This window comes from Macadamia integrifolia, chromosome 5 (assembly GCF_013358625.1).
Source record: "Macadamia integrifolia cultivar HAES 741 chromosome 5, SCU_Mint_v3, whole genome shotgun sequence".
NCBI classification, from domain to species: domain Eukaryota; kingdom Viridiplantae; phylum Streptophyta; class Magnoliopsida; order Proteales; family Proteaceae; genus Macadamia; species Macadamia integrifolia.
Genome location: NC_056561.1, coordinates 37,905,926 through 37,927,961, shown reverse-complemented (window position 1 = coordinate 37,927,961; position 22,036 = coordinate 37,905,926). Strand labels below are relative to the sequence as shown.

The following is a 22,036-nucleotide window of genomic DNA, read 5'->3' as shown; positions in this document are numbered from 1 at the left end:
CTGCATCAGTCTATACTCGGCCAACACGATGCACATTGACAGATAGATCTACCATTTATGATCAACAGAAAAAAATCATTACCATACGTAACAATAAAATAGTAGGAAACACCCACATATGATGAAGGCTCATGGCTAAGAGCTATATCCAGAGGTAGTTAGGGTTCATATGGTTACGCACACAATGGCGAAATAGTGTAATTGTCCCGTTGGTTGGCATTTAGAAGTTATTTTTCAAACAAGTATTTATGGTATACTTCAGTTACCACTCGGAGTCATGTAATCCTAAAATTCTAGAAGCTAGATTGCTTAAAATGAAGAAACAAGAATTGTCGTGACAAAGGCTTGTAGATGCATCAGGAAATAGCTTACGATCTAATAATTTCATCAAAAGGCCACATTGATCTATTAAGTTCATTAGGAGAGCATATATCTAAGTTCTTTCAGGTTCCATATGGTTCTTGTCTTCTATTAACATTCCTAAGTTCATGACTCAGAGTTTCTAAAAGAAAAAGTGAACTTTGTTGGTTTTTTTTTTTTTGGGTGGTGGGTGGGTTGGGGGAGAGCTTATTTTGTTCGCTTTTTCCAACGAAATCTTGACAGATTGATCGAGTAATATACCTCAGTTCAAAACTAAAACATCAAATGTGCACAAGAGTACCTTCAATACTGAGAGTTGATCTGGTGATGCACATGAATCTTTGCCAGTGGGAACTACAACTGGGGTTGCAGTTTCAGAAGTTCCATTGGTATTAGATAGGGAGATACCTTGGTTATCAACTAATAACTCAGGGAAACCCCAATCTTTCGTTGGGTTACAAGAATCATAAGTTGATAACGAAGCTAAGTATCTCGCGCTAGGGCTCCTCAACCTATATACTTCCCCTGGAAAAGAATGGAGAGAAACGGAATACATTAACTTCTTGTTGAAAACACCAAAAGATGGAGATAGTTGCTAGAGAAACACAAAAGCAGGGGTTTGGGGGGGGGGGGTGTTAAGAAAAAAAGTGATGCCTGAATATATAGTCCGAAGAGCTTAGATGGTAGAATGAATAAAGAAACACCACGCCATGCTTCACTAATCCATGTTTTTTAACCATCGTATTATAATTTATAGGTTCCACCTAGAAGGTTTTGTACATCACAACCAACAAATCAACTCAACTCAAAACTCAACTAAGCCTTATTACAACTAACCCAGATAATAATAATAACTATGAGATATTTCAAAGAACAAAAGTTGTATTTCTCGTGATCTGAATTAGCAGCAAACCTGATGCAACTCGTACCAGATCAAAATGTACTTCACATATTGTAGAAGTTTTCAGAATGCCACCACTAGAAGGCAAAGATGGATGAAGCTTCATGGACGGTTTTACCAGCCTACCAACCAGCCTTGCCGCTTGATGTTTCTTCTTTCTTATAGTCTCCTTAACCATTGCCCAATCCCATAAATCGACAGCATGGAAAGGCAGTACATCCTCTTCCCTGGATTTTAGAACTTGACCATACTGAGCTCGCCAGTTCTCTTCATCCCGTGAAGCAACTGCATCAAAATTTTCTTGTAAGAAACTGACTTCCACTTATGTGGTATTGAGATAACCATCAGCAGTAAAAATTATTGGTTCACCTTCATCAGAGACTCTTTCATTTGACATGGTTGCACCTTGAAGGTCTTCAGGGATCCATTCACCTTCCTCTATTTCATAAGTATCATTATTTCCTGAACCTGAACATGATAGGCAAGCTCAGGATTTATCCTTACTAAAGCAAGTAATTCACCCACCAAACTGTGACCCGACTTTTAAGCTGGATTCTACTAACCATCAGATTCCAAAGGCACTGCCGAATCATCTGCAGTATTGATTCTTGAGTTGGGATAACCCGTCAAATACAGATCAATAAGTGTCTCCTCTAACCTAAAAACAATAATTTTATGCACATTAGCGAAGAAACATCACAGGAATCTGATAACATAGGAATATATTTGCATACCATTCTGAAGTTGGAGGTGGATTCTCAGGCCCACTGCTGTTAACGTACTCCATTTGGCCTGGAAATGGAAAGACAGATCAACTGAAGCCGGATAAAAGCTCTCCTGACACTGCGAGTATAGCCATGCTTTTGTATGAAATTAATAAATCTGAAGAACTCACTAAGTGGACCACTAGAACCAGCATCGAAGTCATGGAGGTAGTCATGAAAGGCAGCCATATAGAACGTCTTCAATTGCATAAAGTCCATCCAATTGAATACGAATAAAATCCATACATTCTTTTTTTATCTCCCAAGGAACAACAGGTATGCAGGCAGGATTTTTCTATACAAGGAAGCGATTGTAGAATTAAGGTCATACCTAGTTAAATGTGATCTGAAGTTAAGAAATGAAATCGATCAATTGACTCCACCAAATCTTCTCTTTTCTAACCCAGGACGTGAAGATAGACTCAATAAGATAACCACCATTCAGATAGCTTTAAGGAAAGCTTTACTTCATACAATCATCATTTTCTTGGTAGGAGAAATCCAGGATTTTTCACTATTTCTTTCAACTTTTCCATAAAATAGGAGCAACTGAATAGAGAAGTTTTAGTAGAGGGAGGGGAAGAGAAATCTTTCTAGAATCTCAAGAGTTTTACTGTTGCAGATTTCCAAACAGAGGAGAAGAGGAAATGATTTCTGTACGGATGTTGAATCCTGCCCAAAAGAGCTGAGTGGCACAAAGTGGACAAACAAGTGCAGGGAAGGGGAGGAAAGTTACCACATCATGTATGGCGCACATGAAACTTCATGTGTGGTCGATCTGAATGGTCCTCTATTTATAAAAAGGTCCAGATTGGCCATATCATCCAGCCACATGTCAGGATAAAACTTTGAAAAGTGGTAGAAAGGTCAAATTTAAAAATAAAAAAATAAATAATAAATAAAAAAAAAAAGAAGAAGAAGAAAGAAAGAAAGAAAGAAAGAAAGTAGTATCATTGTATATGAGGGGAAAAATCCAACACACAATGGAACGTGTTGAGTTGGACCACCAAATTTTCATGTGAAAACCCAGAAGATCCCTAAATGGAAATATTGATCCTTGATGTGGCCCACCCTAGGTGACGCATGTATTGAATAGATTTACATCTTCCCCCATATATGAAAAAGGCCTAGATAGAGCATTTATATGGCCATGTAGAGCGAAGATCCAATGAATCTGGTTCCCCCTCGTCGGTGCATATTCAATAGGATTGAGATCTTGACCAATGACTCTCCCTCCAACGGCTTTCCAACCAAACACATGCATGTTTGGGGCTGCGTACCCCCTGGTGTTGGGTTGCGTGCATATGTCTAGTTGGAGAAAAGTTGAAGGAAAAATCATTGGAGAGGATCCAAATCCTATTCAATATCCCATGTGAATCGTGACAGTACTAGTAAGCACTTCCTCTGGCCCACCATATAATAGCTACAGTGGATAACTTTTTTTTTTGGGGGGGGGGATGGTGTTGCAGAAAGATTTGATAACATTTTTTAACAAATCAACAACAGAATTTGACTTACTCACCGACAAAAACATAAGAAATTTAACTTCCAAATTTCACTACACATACATACAGACGCGCGGCTTACCTTGAATATATTCATCAGGAACCATTTCCCTACACTGGTCAGCTTTAGATTCTTCACCCTAAAACAATGAATTATGAGCAGGAAGTATCAGTGAAATGGAATTCCAAAGAATGTAACTTCAATTTTGTAATCCCAATTAATACCTTGTCATATTCCAATGGAACATAATGTCCATCCTCAAATTTGTAGTACAGGCCATCTCTACTATTGTAGTAACAGCCAGCATCCGGATCGTGATAAAATCCAGTACTGTAGCAGCAGATTAAGGCAAAGTCATTAGGCAAATATCCCTCCCCAACACACAGACACACACAACCCCCGAACCAGGGGGGGGGGGGAGAAAAAGAAAGAAAAAAGAAGAAAAATCATAAATTTACAGGCCTTTGTTGGCTCTTTAAGGGACCTTCCCTTTATGAATTTAGTTTCATAAACTGCTCTTATGGTTTACTAAAAATTCTTAAACCCAAGTCTGATTTGCCAGTAGTGTCTTCCAAACAACAGAAGATGAACCAGAAAGTTCTTCAGAACTGAGAATAGGACATAGAGGCTGGAACAGTAATCAGTGCAGATGACAAATGGAAATGTATAAAGGTAAAACCCTAAGACCAAGTTTCAGGAAGAAGATGTTCTTGTAGCATAAGATTCAGACACTCCCAAACTTGAATCTACTGATCATTTATTCAGAGCAGAAGTCCATTTTACACTATGATCAAACTCCCGTTAAAGTCGTTAGTTCGGAAAACCGTTGGATCGCATGAGAGTTCGAATTATGAATGCCCTAATCTGCAAAAGTAAATCGGAGACATATGAGTTGCTAACCTGGCATGGTAATACAGCTTAGATTCGTCGTCCCATACGAAAGAATAATCGTCTCTCTGCAACTCTTGGGATTCTTGTTCTTGGGTTCCCGCCATTTCTTTCCATCCCTCTCTAATTAGCCAACTTGCGGATTTTGATCTCCGAATAATAACCGACAGACGACGTTTCCGAGATTCAGATCCTCTCCAGCCCCGGCCCAGTGCGCATCCAACGGCTGGGCCCGAGCGCACACCCAAGCCCCTCCAATGCGCATCGGATCAAGCTCCCAGCTGCGCATTGGAGGGGCTGTTCACGTGAGAGGATCATTGTCTCACTTCAAAGTCGTCCCAGTCATCGAATATGTGTTGGGCGGATCTCAGATTTTTCGCTTCAATTGCTAATGGGCTTTTATGTGGAAAAATGATGGAGACTTGGGCCAAACCTCTACAAGTCGGGGTTATGTAGAACCCAAAATTCGCACCAATGTGGACATTTTTTATCCATTGATATGTGGGCCTCCATACTCATTTGGCTAAGCACGTTGAGGAAACTCGACCAAATTTTTTGCCCTTCAAAGAAACCCCTCATATCTCTCTCTCTTATGTTTAGATTTGCCACATGGTTGGTCATATGAGGCTAAAATTTATGGACACATAACAACTAAGGTCCCTTATCCACAAGCTAAATCTCATTCGCAATTTGGAATTCACCATGTGCAAGATAAGGGAATGAAAAATTTTGGGACTATCACGATGATGTACATGATTAAAATATGAGTGCATGGACATACACAAGATGATAAGGGGGCTTTAGATAGAACGGGAAATGATCGAATTCAATGATGTAATTCGACACATGGTCGATCATATTTACATATCATTCTATTGATTTTTATTGGGAAAATCATATGATTACCCACTTTTGGGTTTTCCTTTACAAAATTACCCACAAAAAAATTTTGGTTAACAAAAATACCCAAAATTAGGTTTGAGTTTACAAAACTACCCACCCAAAGTTTCAGTTAACAAAAATACCCAAAATCAGGTTTGGGTTTATAAAACTACCCAAAATAGTGATTCTTCATCTTCTACATATAATCATGTATTTTTTTATTACTGGAGTTTTGTAAATCCTAACTCAATTTTGGGTATTTTTGTTAACTTAAACTTTAAATGGGTAATTTTGTAAATGGAAACCTAGTTTTGGGTAACCTTGTTAACTTAAACTTTTGATGAATAATTTTGTAAAACAAAACCCATGAGTGGGTGATCATGTAATTTTCACATTTTTATTCCATGTATATATAGGCATTCAGGATTCTTTATCTTTATGTTTGGTGTTGGTGGCTTCGGGCCCGTTTGATAACATTTCAAGAAACGCGTTTCTGCCGTTTCTGTTTCCAGAAACAGCATAAATGGAGCAAAAAGCGTTTGATAAAAATGTTTCGTTACACTTATTTTTATAAATTGAAATATAAATTTTTACTTATTTATGGTTTAAGAAAAGACCCAGGCAAAACAAGTTCAACTTGTTTCGCCCTTTTCTGTAAACGACTTATGGCAATTCTTTCACTGGTTACCATCGACTTCTAAAAACATGACTTATCAAACACCTTCAATTCCGTTTATGTTTATAGAAACGGAAATTTATGTTTCTGCTGTTTCTTGAAACAGAAATGACAGAAACGTTATCAAACGGGCCCTTCATCTCTTACCCTTATATTTTTACAAAACTCTTCCCCTATTTGTGTTTTAATCAAAAAAAAAAAAATTTTTTTGCTTGCTTTTAATCAAAGTTTCATAATAATAATAATAATAATAATAATAATAATAATAATAATAATAATAATAAAAGAATGTACAATATTATCATCCTCCTACCAATAGTACTAGGAAGGGGTGTCAAACGGTCGGGCCTAATTGGGTTTGGCTAATTTCAAAGGCTACATCGTGAATGCCCGTCTAGCTAAAAGGGCTTAGCTAATGCGGGCATGGTACGGTTAATAATTGGGTAGGTCAGTCTTGGGCTTTAATCCGTCTGTCATAAACGGGGCTTAACCAGGCTATAGACCTATTTAACTTTAAACGGACTTTAAATGAGTCTCATTTAAAATTGGACTCTTAAATATGCTTGAAAATAAATACCAATAAAATGAGGCAAATATGGGCACAACAAAGAAAGATCCCATAGTTAAAATGGATTAAGCCAAATATAAGCAAAACAACTAAGTTACTAAGGTACTCGATCTTTAATTCATGAAACTCAAAGCAATTAAACTATGCATACACAACCCAAGTTTAGCAAGTTCAAATCAATTAAACTATGTATGAAAAAGATGAACATTCAGATAACAATCACCACCATCTCAACTATACATATCACGTAGCCTTACCACTAAATGCAAATAGTATTAAAAAAAAAAAAATACAAGTAGTATTAAAATGATTGAGCTAAGTTGGGCTTAAAGGAGTCGGTTCAAATCAAACTTATAGATGTGTTGGGTCGATCGGGTGCTCGTTGGGCTAGGTGGCTGCATTATGTACTATCTATTTATAAATATTTAAGGCTCAAGCCCGACATGTTTATTAATCGAGCCGGTATAGGTTAGTGCAAGCCTAGATTTGACTACCAGCACAATCACAACATTATGGACAAACCCTTTACCCAATTTTACACATAAAAAAAAAATATTGCACTTTTTCTAATGATTGGATATGTAATTATAGATCATTATTTATTTATTTATTTTTTTTTCAGGAGAAAGAGGCCTTAAAAAATAGTGACCCCCATGGGGAGACAGTTGGGTAAAAAACCCTAATGAAATGTGAAAATTTTGCCCTATTAATATTTCTACTATGTTTTCATTGGTTCATGTACTGATGTAAAAGCACTCTGCCTTTTTAAGAATCCTCATTCTTTATTTATTTCTTCAATAATAAGTGATATGCGTTATTATTTTATTTATATTAAAAAAAAAAATTAGAAATGAATAAGAGAAAGAAGAAAAGGATATGCATCGTTTTGTTTTTATACAAGGCTTGGTCCAGACTCCAGATGATCTCCTCCACGTGGGAGGTGGGACCTCTATTAGTCCATTACCGTGTTCAGAAAATGAAGAGGTTTTTGCTAACATGCACAGGGAGTGGTATCTATACAGTGCACCCCAGAGATTTCAAGGCTTGTGAGTTACGTTCTCTGCATCCTGAGCAATGAAGAAGTTGGAGTCATTTTTCACGGCTCGATTATTTTAGTCTCTCGAAAATCCTGCAGCCTGATAATTTTTCAAGGATTTGTGTCGATTGTTAGAAATTTGGATTCCCTGAGAGTCGAGTTACAGGAATCGAAGCTCGATGAATTCTTCTCACTTTATGGATAAGCAGGTCATGGGTCTGTCAGGATCACAAAATAACGATTTTTTCGAGCTTTTGAATCATCCGGAGGAACACCACGGTGGCTCTAAGAAAGAAGATGTTCTTCCCAGCTATGATTTCATGCCGATTCGCCCCGTCGTCGGTGCTTCGCAATCGATGAATCTGGAGGGCAGCAATGTTGGTGGAACTAGGGTTTGGAGCTCCGCAGATTCATGGGCCAACGCATCAAATGCCAGAGTAAGGTTTTTTTTTTTTCTCATATAATTTGATTTGTTAGGGCTTTTTGTTTGGTTTCATCTGAGGTCTTCGGTGAACCTTGAGAATTTATTGCTGCAATTGAATGGCGTGTGTAATCATTTTCTTAATAATCAAGTAATTGTTAGCGTCAGGCTGCAGTTTTTTTCAAGTTTTAGAGATTATAGAAAATGTGCTTGAGGTATCGTTGATGGGCATGGTTTTGGTTTTGTTGGTAGTTTGGAGATTGCATGATATTCTGTAATCCATTATAACATTACTGGTTGCTGGTCACTGTTGCCTGCTTTAGACTTAAAAGAAAACCATGGTTCACTGGAATTATTTTCTGAATAAATAATATTAAAAAAAAAAAAAGTTGTAGCACGCTTGAAATGAATGGAGAGGAATATCATAAATCTAAGGGCAACCAGGACAAGGTTACAAATAGAGCTGGTTGGCTACATATCATTTTACCTTGTATTTGCATGGCATTATAACATTCATGTTAATCTTTGACCCCATCTGTATATTGCATCGTATATTGTAGAAGGAGTATCTCTCCAATCTCATGCTATTGGAAATTTTTTTTTTCCTTGTGTATGTATTCTATTTCTTTTCGTCATGGTCTTCCAGTGATTTTCCCCTTCAATAAGTGATTTGTTTTCCGAAGACTTTAAGTAAAATCTAGACTAACCCTTAACCAAAACATCTGAAACAAAAAATATACTGGTGTAACAGCGATTGATATTGGATTGTGTTCATCACCGTAAACAATGCAGTAGAAGATACTTCAGGCTGTAACAGATCGAGTGCCGGTTGATATAGGTAGATCGTATTTGGTCCCACTATTTTGCTAGGTACCTGATATCCAATGGATTTGTAATGGATAATTTACAGCTTGTGTCCTCGATGTTAGTGGTATCTTCTAAACTGAATTCTCCGTGTTGCGTATACCCCACTTTGGGTCCCTCCAATCGGTGGGATGTTAGGACAGACAGAGAGGACAGCAGACAGCGGAAGTAATCAGGTGAAATAACATATTTGAAAAAGATAATTGTGGTGATCACAAATCCATTCCTTTTTAAATAGACCAGCGAAGCTCTCGTACAAGTCAGGACCTGTTAATGCCATTTCAGGGATGTCCATGCGAGTTCAGACCTTATTAATACAATTCCAGAGCTGTTCAAATGGAGTGGCAGAGCTGAAGGAGACCTGATACATCAGTCTAATTCTGAACAGACCTTGTTAATACAATTGTGGAGCTATTCAAGTAATTTCAGAGCATTCAAATTTCAAAAGGAATTATAGATACCAGATGAACCTGAGAAATTTGATCAAATTCTCCACAGACTTTGTTAATACAATTCTGGAGCTGTTCAAGCAATTTCCGAACTTTAAAATGGGATTACAGGGACCAAATGGACGTGATATATTTGACCAATTGTCAACAGGAATTGTTAATAAAATTTTAATTTCTGGACATTCAAATGGAAATCCATATGGCAATTGAACCTGAAAAGTTTGACTGATTCTGAACAGAGGTGGGATACCAAATGAACCTGAGAAATTTTATTTACCAATTTCAGTCCTGTTCATGACAGAAGGAGCCTGCCATGAAAGTTCAAACCAGTTTCAGAGTTCAGACAAGCTTATGGAAGAAATAGTTCGTGCAAATCAGAACAGTTTCATGCATTTTCAGACCTGGAAAATCTGAACCAAAGATTCAGGAATACATAGGGTGTGGGAATTTCTTTCTTCAAACATGCTAAATGCCATGTATAGAGATTAATTAGTGTTTTATAACTTAAAATATGAGGGAGAATAGCAGTACTAGCTGTTTTCAGACAAGTATGACGGAAAACAGCCCACTTCTGCCTCTGTGAATGGTGTCCCCATTCACCCATTTGATGTCGGCAGTCACTGTGCAAGCTTGAGCTTTCCATATCCGCCGCTTTGAGAGCTTCTTCAATCTCCGTCGCCACTGATGCTCTAGAAGAGTTGTGTTGAGCAAATGGGAGGAAGAAAGAAATTTTGGGATCGAGAATAGGGTGATGTAAGACGCCCTATTGAGTCATTTTTCTTTGGCTATTACTGCCCAACTATGTTGTCAGACAGTCGGAGTAGAGAGACCTAAATCACGGTTGTTGCAACATAGAGGACCCAGTAAAAGATACCCCTAACATGGAGGACCCAAAGTGTAAATTACCCATCTGTATTTGAATGCTTTTGATATCCTAATATTGAAAAGGATATTGGATATCTAATTCAAAACATTAAAAAAAGTAGCAAAATACAATTCTTTCCTTTGCCATTCATGTTTATTTTTCTTGAGCCCTCCTTGTTTATACCAATGACTAAAAACACATGCATAATTCGTGGGCATAAAATTTATTCAAATAAATCTTTGAAGTTTCTGTAAACCTGCGGAGCTTTACAAATTATATAATAGTAAAAAAAAAAGGATACCCCTTAAGCTGTATTTATAGTTTCATTGTATAGATTATGCTAGGGTATATATAATATATGTCATATTAATTAGATTGCTTATTAATTGGATTGAGTATAGGTATAACTGTTCCCTATTTGACCAATTGATATTCAGATATTGAATAGATGGGCAGGATATTAATCGAATTGAATGTAGGTAATGTAAGACCAGTTTTCAAATAGACAACTGTGTACCAGTCTCACTAGATGACAATTTCAGTAGGATGCAGCAACAAAACCCAGATATTAATCGAATTGAATGTAGGTAATGTAAGACCAGTTTTCAAATGGACAACTGTGTACCAGTCTCACTAGATGACAATTTCAGTAGGATGCAGCAACAAAACCCAGATATTAATCGAATTGAATGTAGGTAATGTAAGACCAGTTTTCAAATGGACAACTGTGTACCAGTCTCACTAGATGACAATCTCAGTAGGATGCAGCAACAAAACCCAGCTTCAATAAATGGACTGAAATAGACTTGTTAATGGCCACGGAAAAGAAGAAGGGGCTGCTGTAAAATCTCAGGACAAATTTACAGTTGTTGGAAGTTGAAGAAATAAGGGAAGAACAGAAAGAAAGAGAACAAAAAAAAAAAGAAGAAGAAGTAGGAGGGGTAGGGAAGCGGGGATAGGGAACTATCTCAGTGGAGGGTCTCTCACCCACAGCCTCTCACCGCCACTGCATCTCACAGTTTCGAAGCCAAAGCTTTCTTTTTTTCTTAAACTCAATTGTCCTTGGATCGGAGGGACCCATTGCGTATATAATGATGCTTGCTAATAACAGGAAAGGAAATAACTAACAATGGAAAGTCTCTTACAAGGAAATTTGAGACTTATTCCATAAGAAGCTAAAATCTAAACTACTTAGACGATGGTTGCAATGAAAAAGGAAAGTAAATAAAATCAAATCAAATCATAGCTTGAATCTCCAGCCAATCTCTACGCAAGGCTGCAACTCACTCTGATTTATCTCCCACGCAAGCTGTAAAAATCTCCCCTGATTATTCTCCAATAAAGGACCCAATGGGGCCCACAGAATATCTCCTCAATCTCCTAGAACTCTCTCCCACAGTAGGCAGAAAAATATATTCCCTAAAAACTGCCAATCGATGGCTATCTGGGACAGAATCCTAGCTGGGCCTATGGGTTGAAAAAACCCATAGATGGGCCCAAGTGTGCTGGCTCAATGTGGAAAACTTGGACAGGCTTGGTTTGCTTCTTCATTCTCCATCGATCTACATCAGGAGGCATACCCTTTGAGGGAATGTTTTAATTGGATGCTGATCAAATCCGAATAAAAATATAGTTTTGACAGCCCCAAGACCTGGTTTAAGAAATTTCAGTATCATTTAGTATATATATATATATATATATATAGAGCTGGCCAAAAAAATTATGCACTATTAGTTATGTTAAAGTAGTAGGACAATGATATAATAGAGCTAACATGGATGATTGACCATTAAGTGCATCTGTAATGGTATATCTGGGAGTGGCTTCCATGAGTTTTAATTAGGCAATTGTGTAGGCTAACAGGTGATGCAGATCTGAAGACCTACATCCGTAGGAAGAAGGCCAACAAGAGTAACTAGCATGTGGCCTTACCATGCTGATGCTTATTAATTTTCATACTTAGTTTTTATTTCATGTTTTATGTCTTAATTTAGTTCAAATTGAACCATGGTCCATGTTGGTCTAATATCGGTTTAATTTAAGTGGTTAGAAGTTACTTTTACTTTTACTTTTTAGTTTTATAAAAGGGGGGGATCAATTCACTTTTGTAAGTGATGATGGGTGAAGACTTTTCCACCTTTGGTAGTTGGGGGTGAAGACTTTTCCATTGCAACTTTAAGAGGTGAGGATTTTTCCACTTTTGGTAGTTGGTAGGTGAAGACTTTTCCAACTTTAGTAGTTGGAAGGTGAAGACTTTCCTACCCCAACTTTAATGAGTGAAGACTTTTTATTATTGTTAGTTGGAAGTTGGGTATGTAATGTTTTGTTGAGTTGGTCCTATAAATAAGGATCAATTGTAAGCATTCAAGGACAACTTAGGATTTGAAAGCAAAGTTTGCTTATGCAACTCTCTTCTTGTGTTTAATCAAGAATCTCTTGTGTTTAATCAAGAAATCCCTTGTGTTTGATCAAGGAAGGTTGGTGTTTGATCTAGTCGATCGACCTTGCGGTGTGAAGCCCGAGTGTTATTTTATTGTTTATTGTTCCATCTTTTTCATCTTTCAACAATTTTTAGTAATATCCTATTCTCCATATCTAGAATTCCCTATTCTCTGAGAAAAGATCCTACCCTGGTACTGTTTTGAGCTTCCTCAATTACAATATTACATCAACAGGTGTGTGCCTAGGCATGATTTTTGGCGAGGCACCAACATGGTATTTTTTTGTTAATGCCTGTTAACCTTCAATAGTTTGCTAATTGGGCTAAGATACATTTTGACTTATGTATATATCAAATATGTTATGAACTAGAACTAGAAGTAGTTTTTGGGAAAGGTTTTACCCCCTGGTTTTCTTGACAACTGGCCAGGCTACTAGCAGAACTAGTGATGGGGAGCCCTAGGGCAGAGAGGAAAAAACGCACAAGGAGGGGGAAGGGGATCACACAGCCCACGAATTCAATTAAATCTAAATAAAATTCACTCTAATCCCAAAAATTGAGTTTATGCTAGTATATAAAGAGAAAATTATAAAACTCCAACTTGACTCTAACACATAAACAAAATCCTATTTCTATATCTGCTACGTATCCTACCCAAAGACAAACATGAGAAATAAAAGACATAGTATTAAACTAAACTACTTCCAACCCTTGTTGGACCAAAAACCTGGGTTGGACAGGTTCTTCTTGGCCATTGGTTTCCACAGCCGGTCATGCTGGTCCAACCAGGTAAGTGCAGCTGTATCTGCCTTCTAAACACAGTGGAAGAATCAGTTTTTTAAAAAATCAGACCTAAAATGATACTTTGACTACATACCCTATTTAAGTAGTCTTAGACTCTTTGGACCTTAGGCTCGTATATGCTCTACTCCACAATCCACATTCCACACATTTCACAACATCTAATACTTTTAGAATCTAGAACACACATAATCAATTTAAAACGTGTAAATAATAATAAGAATTTAAAAGACATCATATATAATTACTTAATTGTTCAACCATTAACATTGGTGACTGATGAGTCACATTCACATATATTGAAATGACATAAGCCACATAACTACATAGGTACAATACATAATTACATATTACACAACACATGTAGATATTTTTTATCTAAAATTCTTCTTGAGAAAAAAAGTGTCTTCAAATGCGGATGAGAAAGTGATATTCTCTACTCTTTAAGCTTCAATGTAGTGTAGGGATGAAGTTTGGCAAGAAAAAGCACCAAAATCCCATCAACAATGTCTTCTTTCTTCAAAGTGTGGCGTGAGAGGCTAGTTATGGGCTTGATCTTGACGATATGGGGTCGAGTTTTGGCCTTTTTAACATGTGGTTTGGTCTGGTTCAAGTGAAACCAATTTGAACTGAGTTATTGGGCGAGATATCGCCGAGATCTTAAAGTCTCGGTCGAGGTATGGTTGATTTTGTGTATCGCCTCCCCATCTCATCTTGGAAAATCCAAAAAGAGAGATACTAGCGAGATTTAGCCCAGATCTTAAACCATGCTTTTCACAACACCAACCCCCCCCCCCCAAAAAAAAAAATAAATAGTGTGGGAGGAGGGGAGGGGAGGGGAGGGGAGGGGAATAAGTAAGAATTACTGGTGTGAGACAGCATTAAAGTATTGCACAGGCTGTAGGCCTAAACACTAGTTTCCCTTTTATTTGTAGAGAAGAAGCTCATAAGAGAAATAATTGTACACACACATACACAAACACGCACGCACACACAAGAAAAGAGAAAAGAAAAGAGGAGATAATTAAATGGGCTGTAATTCACCTATGACCTAGCACAAGAACTCGAGGGCAAGAACTGCAAGAGCAGCAGAGAACAACAACAACTCCATTTCAATTAACTAAAGCAAACTCACCATTTACCCACTTTGGCTGTAGCCTTTGTGTTATTTTGGCTACAATGTTTTGAAACTTAGTAAATCCACACTCACTAATTAACTTATTACTTAGGGCTTGCTAAAACAGAAAGGAAGAAAGAAACAGAATTTAGAAGGTATCAAACTCAATTAAAAAAATTCAGAAACTCTAAAATGAAATCATCTACCAATTAAATATGATGGCCAAAATTATTAACTCCCCCACAGCTGGTCAATCATGGCCATAAATTTGTTTAACTTTCACAAAACCTGTTGGAATTGCAGGACCTTCATCTTTATTCTAAAAGTGATTGCATACACACTGAAATCATTTTAAATGAACAAACATATGACCTTTCACCAAACTTCTTGTGTTCATCTTCAAGAACAAACTCTGCCTGTTCATTGCAAGAAGTCATATATTAGGAATTGTAATATGGCCATTCTCTCTATATAATATTAGATGGCAGCAAGATGTTCATCTTCAGCGTATATCTCCCACCTGTTTGTGAAGGTTCTGTTGGTGTACGATGTCTTGTATTCCGTCGCAGTTTAATCCAGGGAGTACTGGTGCAGCACCTCGACAGGCATGATGGCGGTCTCGGATTAGGGTTTTTCGCTATATATTTGTAGCGAGGGTTTCTTTCTCTGTAATGCAAGCAATACTGAGAGGTGTGAGGGACGAGCACTGTAACCCTGTTCTCCATTGATACTGAAACAAGATCTCATCTCACCGGGGACGTAGGCAACCTTGCCGAACCCCGTAAATCTATGTGCATTGTTTGTTCTTGTTTTCTCATTTTCTTCTGCATCGTTTTAGGGTTGCGTTTCTACAGGTTCATGTATGGATATGGATATGTGTAATTATGTGTGAAATGACTTTAGTCTTGGAACTGGAACTTGTGCATTTGGGAGTATAATGACCTTGTTTCCATCCGATGAATATCCTTGCATAGTGAGTTGCTTTTGTCTTTTCTAGATCTCGTTTGGGGTTTATTGGCAACTTATAATTTTGGTGCATGTATTTGACCGATATGGGTAATGAGTTTGAATGACTGGGCTTTGTCGCTGAGCTCTTATGGTGAATATTTTTTAAAGCAATCTAGACACTAATTTGGGAACAATTGGGAAAGAGATGTGTTCTTTTTTAATTGACAGTATGTTCATTCCTGGAAATCAGCATTGGGTCCAGTACCCATATAGATGTATTGATTTGGCATTTAGTATGAATTTCCATGTTTTTTCCTGTTTGCCGATGTTATGGTTTTTATTCTGAATGTGTATTTAGAATTATGAAGGGATACTTTCGAACCGCAAAGTTCTAACATATTCTAGACGAAAATGCAGAATATATTGAGTGCAATGAAATAGTAGAAACATACTGATACTTTATATTGTTGACTGATATCCAGAGTAGCCATTTTCGTTGTCTTGTTCCATCGATTGAGGAAAATATTGAAAATGATGATGCCTATATAATTAGAATTGGGTGCATGGACCCTGAATAGAGCCTTATGGAGTGTTGTGTGATTGGCGTATTCCATTGGAAATAAATGGTAAATTTTTAGCTTGAGTGGGTTGTTCTAGCCATATGTAACAAACGCCCATTGATATGGTGCTAGGGGAAGGTTAACTAAACATATGGCTAGAACAACCCACTCAAGCTGTTCGAGCCATATGTAATAAACGCCAATTGATACAGTGCTAGGGGAAGGTTAACTAAACATTGGATGTTGACACTTCATTTGAGTATGTGAAAATTATTTGTGTGTACTGCTCATTGCAAAGCTGTTTTATTTGAAATTCCTCCTTGGGTATATATTGACAACTGTCCAACATCTGCTGAATTGTTATTTCCAATGTGGCTTGAAAAGTATTTGTTGTTCTTCTTCTCTTAGTCCATTGCTGTTGTCAAGTTTTATGATTCCCTTGTTTGTTCTTACATTTTCTATGCAGAATTATGTTACTTTAGACCCTAATGAATCTGCTAAAGTTTCCCTGGAGAAAGAGCAGGGTGCCTATGATGTAGCAACGGTATCTGAGATTGATCGAACAATGAAGAAGCATGCCGATAATTTGCTACAGGTGTTGGAAGGAGTTAGTGCAAGATTATCACAGTTGGAGAGCAGAACTCGCCACCTTGAGTGTTCTGTTGATGATTTGAAAGTATCAGCAGGAAATAACCATGGCAGCACCGATGGAAAATTGAGGCAGCTGGAGAATATTCTAAGAGAGGTATCTTTCCCTGTTTATGATGTTCTTAACCACTGGCACATTGTTCTCCATTCTTGGTTTATAATTAGCCAGACCATAGCAACATTTTGCATACAAAATCATTTGATTTGCAACTTCTATGTTGAACTGAAACCTGAAAAGGAAGTGAAAGAAGTAAGGGCTGATAGGCCCAATACTATGGTGAATATGGGCAACAACTTTTTCTTGGTGACAAATAGTTTATTTGTTGAATGGTGATTTCTAACCCAAGTCCGTGTCATCAAAACTCACAGTCATTTCCAATTAGCCAAGCTAGCATCTTGTATACATTCTGTTTCTGCAATTGATATCTAGGAGTTTACACAAAATTTTTAGCATGCATTGAACTAAGGTCCAGTTGACATGTGGTTGGTGTGGTTTTGGCTTCATATATCCTTTTCTGTAGCCTAGTTGTAATAAAATTAGACAACACTGCAAAAAATTTAGTTAATTCTACCTCAAAAGTGTTGCATGTTGTTGAGGTAGCTGACTGCCTGATGTTATTGAATGGATTGATAGTCTAGGAGATGATTGGGAAGGTTGGATGCTTGATGTGGTTTTATTTTCAGCCTGTGGTGCCTTAAGTATGCTGTTGGAATTAGGGCAGGCATTCTTAGATAATTGTGCAATTTAATTGGGTATATGGGTGACAATGAAGCTACATGAAAGGGCAAGCCTTGGATGGCCTCATTAGCCAAAAAAAAAAAAGAATGGGCCAGCCTTAACAAGCTTTGGTTGCAGCTAATTCTCCTTGGCCTCTTTGCTGAGGTTTAGATTAACTGAACCCATCATCCCCCCCCCCCCCGGCTCGGGGTGTCAGGTTAAGGCTTGTGATTTGATGCTGGACCGCTGGAATGAATGTACTATAAAAAACCTTGTTTGAAAGTACTTGTAGTAGATGTTCTTTTTGTTCATTCTCTAAATTGGAAGGCTTTCTTATTGGTTTAAACTGAGAACTTAAATGTTGGACTCTTATACGCATTGGTTCCTTGATCATTCTTTGATACCTAGTATTGTATATCATCAATCCGTTGCAGGTGCAAACTAGTGTGCAAGTGGTAAGGGATAAGCAAGAAATAGCAGAGGCGCAGATGCAGCTAATGAAGCTGCAAGTATCCAGGGTAGAGCAGCAACCTGAAAACCAGAATGTCAGTGTGCACACAGATCCTGTGCAGCATGCAGCTTCTGCTCCTCAGCAGTTTCACCAGCCACTTCCGCCAGCTGCTGTTCTTCAACAACCAACTCAACCACTTCCTTCTCTCCCTCCTCCTAATGCTCCACCACCGCCACCTCTTGGCCAGCAGACTCTGCCTCCAGCTCAGCTTCCTACTCAACTGCCCCAGAACCAGATCCCATCCAACCAACCACGAGAACCCTACTACCCACCCCCTGGTCAGACGCCTGAGGCCATACATCAGCAATATCAATTACCTCCAACTCAACAGTCGCAACCCCCACCTCAAGCGCCACATCAACACTATCAGCCAACTCCTCAGCTTCCACAATACTCTCAGCCACCTCAGCCTCCTCCACAGCTCCCATCCATGGGCCCTGTCCATCCTCCACAACTCCAAGCTCCTTTAAGCCACCGTACTGAAGAAGCCACCTACATGCCATCTCAGAGTTACCCTCCAAGCATCCGCCAATCACCATCAATGACTCAGCCACCCACTGGACCTCCTGCAACCCAACAATTTTATGGTCCTCCTGCCAATGCCTATGAACCTCCTTCGAGCAAACCCAGTTCAGGGTTTTCCCAAGGATATGGCCAAACTTCTGGGCCTAACTATAATGATTCCTACCCCTACAGTGGGTCACCTTCTCACTATGGAACTTCAATGCTGAAACCATCTCAACATTCTTCTTTTTCAGCCCCGAGTGGCGGAAGCAATTACCCACGTCTACCAACTGCACAGATATTACCACATGCATTGCCAACTGCCACCAGTGAAGGTGGTAGCTCAAGTTCTGGCAGTACTGGTAACAGAGTCCCAATTGATGACGTGGTTGAGAAGGTGTCAACAATGGGATTCTCAAGGGAACAGGTAAGGGCAACAGTGCGGAAACTGACGGAGAATGGACAGTCGGTTGACCTGAATGTGGTGCTGGATAAGCTGATGAATGGTGGGGGTGAAATACAGCCCCAGAAAGGTTGGTTCGGCAGGTGACAGAGTCTGTTAGTGCCATGTTTTGTATAAAGTGAACTACTATTTCTTTGTTATGGGCTCGATTTGGTTGAAGGTTTTTCAGTGGACCTGCTGCGTTTGTTGATTGTTAGTAGTTGCTCATTCATAATAATTATAGAGATTGTTAATGGTCTTTGGGATCTGATATTGTGCTCACTGTTCAGCACTGAGGGTTGTAATTTTCTGTACATCTTCCAATTTTCATAAATAAACCGGCTTTTTATGATTTATTCTGTATCACTTGTGGTCTCATCGTGTGCACCTGCAGATGCATAAATGTTATTGACTGGGTGCAACGCTTAACAGGAGATAATCCAGTTTTTCGGGGATTCAGAACACCATCAGGCTCCAGGATCAGTATTCTTAGCATCTAGGATTTTCTGTACAAGGATCAGACATGGGATCTGTCCTGCCGATCAGGCCAATGGAATAGAAAGAATGTTGGGAACTAAGTATGATGGAAAGAGAGATTGAAGAAGAGGCAAATTCTATGGTGAATGAGCTCACAGACAATAGAGATTGAGGGATGGGGATGAGTAATAGAGATGTATGAGTCCTGCCTGTTGGGGATCCATGGTTGAATCCAAATATTGATGTTGGTTCCTGACCCAACCTTCCATCGAGTTGGTTCCATGAGGCCAATTTGCCTAAAACTCCAGAATCTTTGAGAGGCATTTCCTTTTGGATTTATGACCTGTGAGCCCAAGATAAACGGAGTGTAGGGACATTTCTTTCATATGGAGGCAATATAGATTGCAGCTTTGGAGTGATGGGGACATATTTGCTACGAAAACATCTGACATTTCTCAAAATTTACTATTTTTGGCCAGTAAGAAATATTGTATGGGTTCAAGAATAGCTTAAGCAATTTTTTTTTTTTTTTTTTTTTTAGTTGGATCAAGACTTCCAATTGAATGAGTAAAAGAATCCATGGATGAAGGTACAAATTATATTTCTAATTGTAACTAAATCTTTCATTTTTGGTTTGTAGAGAGGAGATTGAAGCCAAAAAACTATTAAACGATGACTTTAGTTTACCAGAGCTATTGACATATTGTTTCAACTCGGTGGAAATAAAATGCTTGAATGGAATGAATATTTTGTAGGGTAATTTTACAGAAAATAAGAGCAGGTGAGTAATTTCACGGGTAGTCATAGCAATTTTAATACCATAAAACAAGTTAAGCCCTCCGAAAGAAGTTCAAGGTCCTTCCATGACAAAAATAAAGAGACGAGGGGCAAGAGAACAACCCTGTTTGATTCCGTGAGAAGATTAAAAAAAATTAAAATTGATACCATGGAGTTTAATGGAGTATGAGAAAATGGAAATCAAAACACCAACAAGGTCACACCACTACTCGTGAAAATCAAACAAAGCTCTAATGCATCCCCACTAAATATGGTCATAAGCTTTTGACATATCTAATTTAATGGGCACCCACCCTACATGATTCTTGTTTTTTCCCCCCATAAAGTGAATTAATCTCTCTAGCCATGGATTTATTTAGTTCTCGGTATCGGAGAAGATCGGTGCATATTGGTCATTTTTATCCTTGTTTTTCATAAAAAGTGTGTGTGTGTGTTCTTTTTTTTTTTTTTTTTTTTAATTATTTTAACCCTGAAACGATACGGATAACTGATCTAGATTGATCAAGGATCGATGATCAGTTTGAATCAATACCAATACGATATGGCCAATACAAATGATATGATATCGATACTTAAAACCATGCTCTAGCCACAATAATGTTGTTAGAGATCTACGACCTAGAATAAAAGAAGCTCGAAGAGAAATAAATCGGGGGAAGATTGATCGAAACCATTTGACAAGGATTTTATAAGCTACCACACAAACTGTTAGGACGAAAAATCCTCGGGCTTGGTGGTCTTGTTCCTTTTAAAGATAAGAGCTAAGAAGTTATGGTTGGTGCCAACAAAAGAATTAAAGATGTGAAAAAATTAGAAGCACGGCAAAAGACATCATTCTTTGTAAAAGACGTTTAATAAATGGTTTGGTTTTAGTTTAAAAATTTAAACTGTTTTAAAATAAAATAGTTTAAAGTGTTTTAATAAATCATTTATTTGTTTAATCGGTTTAGGTGGTAATTTTGTGCTCTCACGTGACTGGTTTAAACTTTAAACCCAAATGGGGAGCCGTTCAATAAATGGTTTTTTTTTTTTATTTAAATAATAAAACTATTTATTAATTGGTTCGATTGTGAACCGTTGAGTGATGGTTTGAAACCAAGTAAAAATTATTAAATCAAATATGGACCGAACTATTTAATAAACTGTTTATAAACCAATTGTGAACCTATTACCTATTCCTTTGCTCTTTGTCTCATATCTTCGAGTTTCATATCACAAAACTGAGACTGAAACTATTCAAGAATGTTAACAAACTTTTTGAAGACCAATTTGGTTGCAATTTCTACCTACTATACTTTGAACTGAACCATTTTAAATTGAAACCATATCATTTAACACTTTTAGTTGAAGGTCGTAGATTGAAGAGTGGAGACAATTGATGAGGGAATGGGAATTTGGGATTTAGAGTTGGATTGAGGTTTGAAAGGGTTCGGGAGGCAATGGTAAAATTTGGGGAGGTCGATAAATAAATTGGGATTTTTTGAAAGAAATTCTCCTTAGTTGTGTAGCCCTTGTGCCTGCATGGAGTCAATGAGGGGGCGCATATGTATATCAAATAATGGTGGGTTTTTTAGGTTTCACAGGGGAATATGGATTATGTCATCGCACGGGCTGATCCACATAGATGGAATCCACCATAGAATTGGTTGTTGGGTGAGTTCCATCTGTGCAGATCAACCCCACACATGATTCTAATACAAGGACTTGATCTGCTCCTTTTACTGGGGTTGTAGGTGTCATTTCACCTCTGTGTAGCAATAGTGTATTCATTTCCCTTTTTTTTTTTTTTTTTTTTTTTTTTTTTTTTTTTAATGGAGTTCTCATTTTCATTTCTGTCATTATTATTATTTTTTTGGTAAATTGTCATCATTATTCTCTCTGGCACACTAACG

At 37.9% G+C, this 22,036-nt stretch overlaps 2 protein-coding genes across 4 annotated transcripts in view; one reads left to right on the top strand and one right to left on the bottom strand.

Moving 5' to 3' along the window:
* LOC122079749 (RNA-binding protein 5) overlaps positions 1-4,645 on the bottom strand; it is a 10,696-nt gene extending 6,051 nt beyond the window's left edge. Inside the window, exons 1-8 of one of the 3 annotated variants that reach the window (XM_042646457.1) lie at positions 4,432-4,636; positions 3,756-3,861; positions 3,613-3,670; positions 1,996-2,053; positions 1,825-1,919; positions 1,631-1,729; positions 1,274-1,546; positions 662-885 (exon numbers count right to left, since the gene is read on the bottom strand). In XM_042646457.1, the coding sequence (XP_042502391.1) occupies positions 662-885; positions 1,274-1,546; positions 1,631-1,729; positions 1,825-1,919; positions 1,996-2,053; positions 3,613-3,670; positions 3,756-3,861; positions 4,432-4,526 (1,008 nt within the window). In that variant the 5' untranslated portion in view covers positions 4,527-4,636. Of the gene's footprint in view, positions 1-661; positions 886-1,273; positions 1,547-1,630; positions 1,730-1,824; positions 1,920-1,995; positions 2,105-3,612; positions 3,671-3,755; positions 3,862-4,431 lie in introns of those variants that run through there. The other 2 variants (XM_042646459.1, XM_042646460.1) reach the window with 2 other exon arrangements.
* A 2,924-nt stretch (positions 4,646-7,569) lies between these two features.
* LOC122079472 (velvet complex subunit B-like) lies at positions 7,570-19,225 on the top strand. The gene is made up of 3 exons (XM_042645979.1): positions 7,570-8,018; positions 16,513-16,791; positions 17,847-19,225. Exons 1-3 carry the CDS (start codon positions 7,761-7,763, stop codon positions 18,975-18,977), a joined length of 1,668 nt encoding a protein of 555 aa, XP_042501913.1. The 5' UTR covers positions 7,570-7,760; the 3' UTR covers positions 18,978-19,225.
* Positions 19,226-22,036: the final 2,811 nt, after the last annotated feature.

Coding starts and splice junctions, on each gene's coding strand:
- LOC122079472 (XM_042645979.1), top strand. CDS start 7,761: ATGAATTCTTCTCACTTTATGGATAAGCAGGTCATGGGTCTGTCAGGA. Junction 8,019..16,512: donor CCAACGCATCAAATGCCAGA/GTAAGGTTTTTT, acceptor TTTTCTATGCAG/AATTATGTTACTTTAGACCC. Junction 16,792..17,846: donor TGGAGAATATTCTAAGAGAG/GTATCTTTCCCT, acceptor AATCCGTTGCAG/GTGCAAACTAGTGTGCAAGT.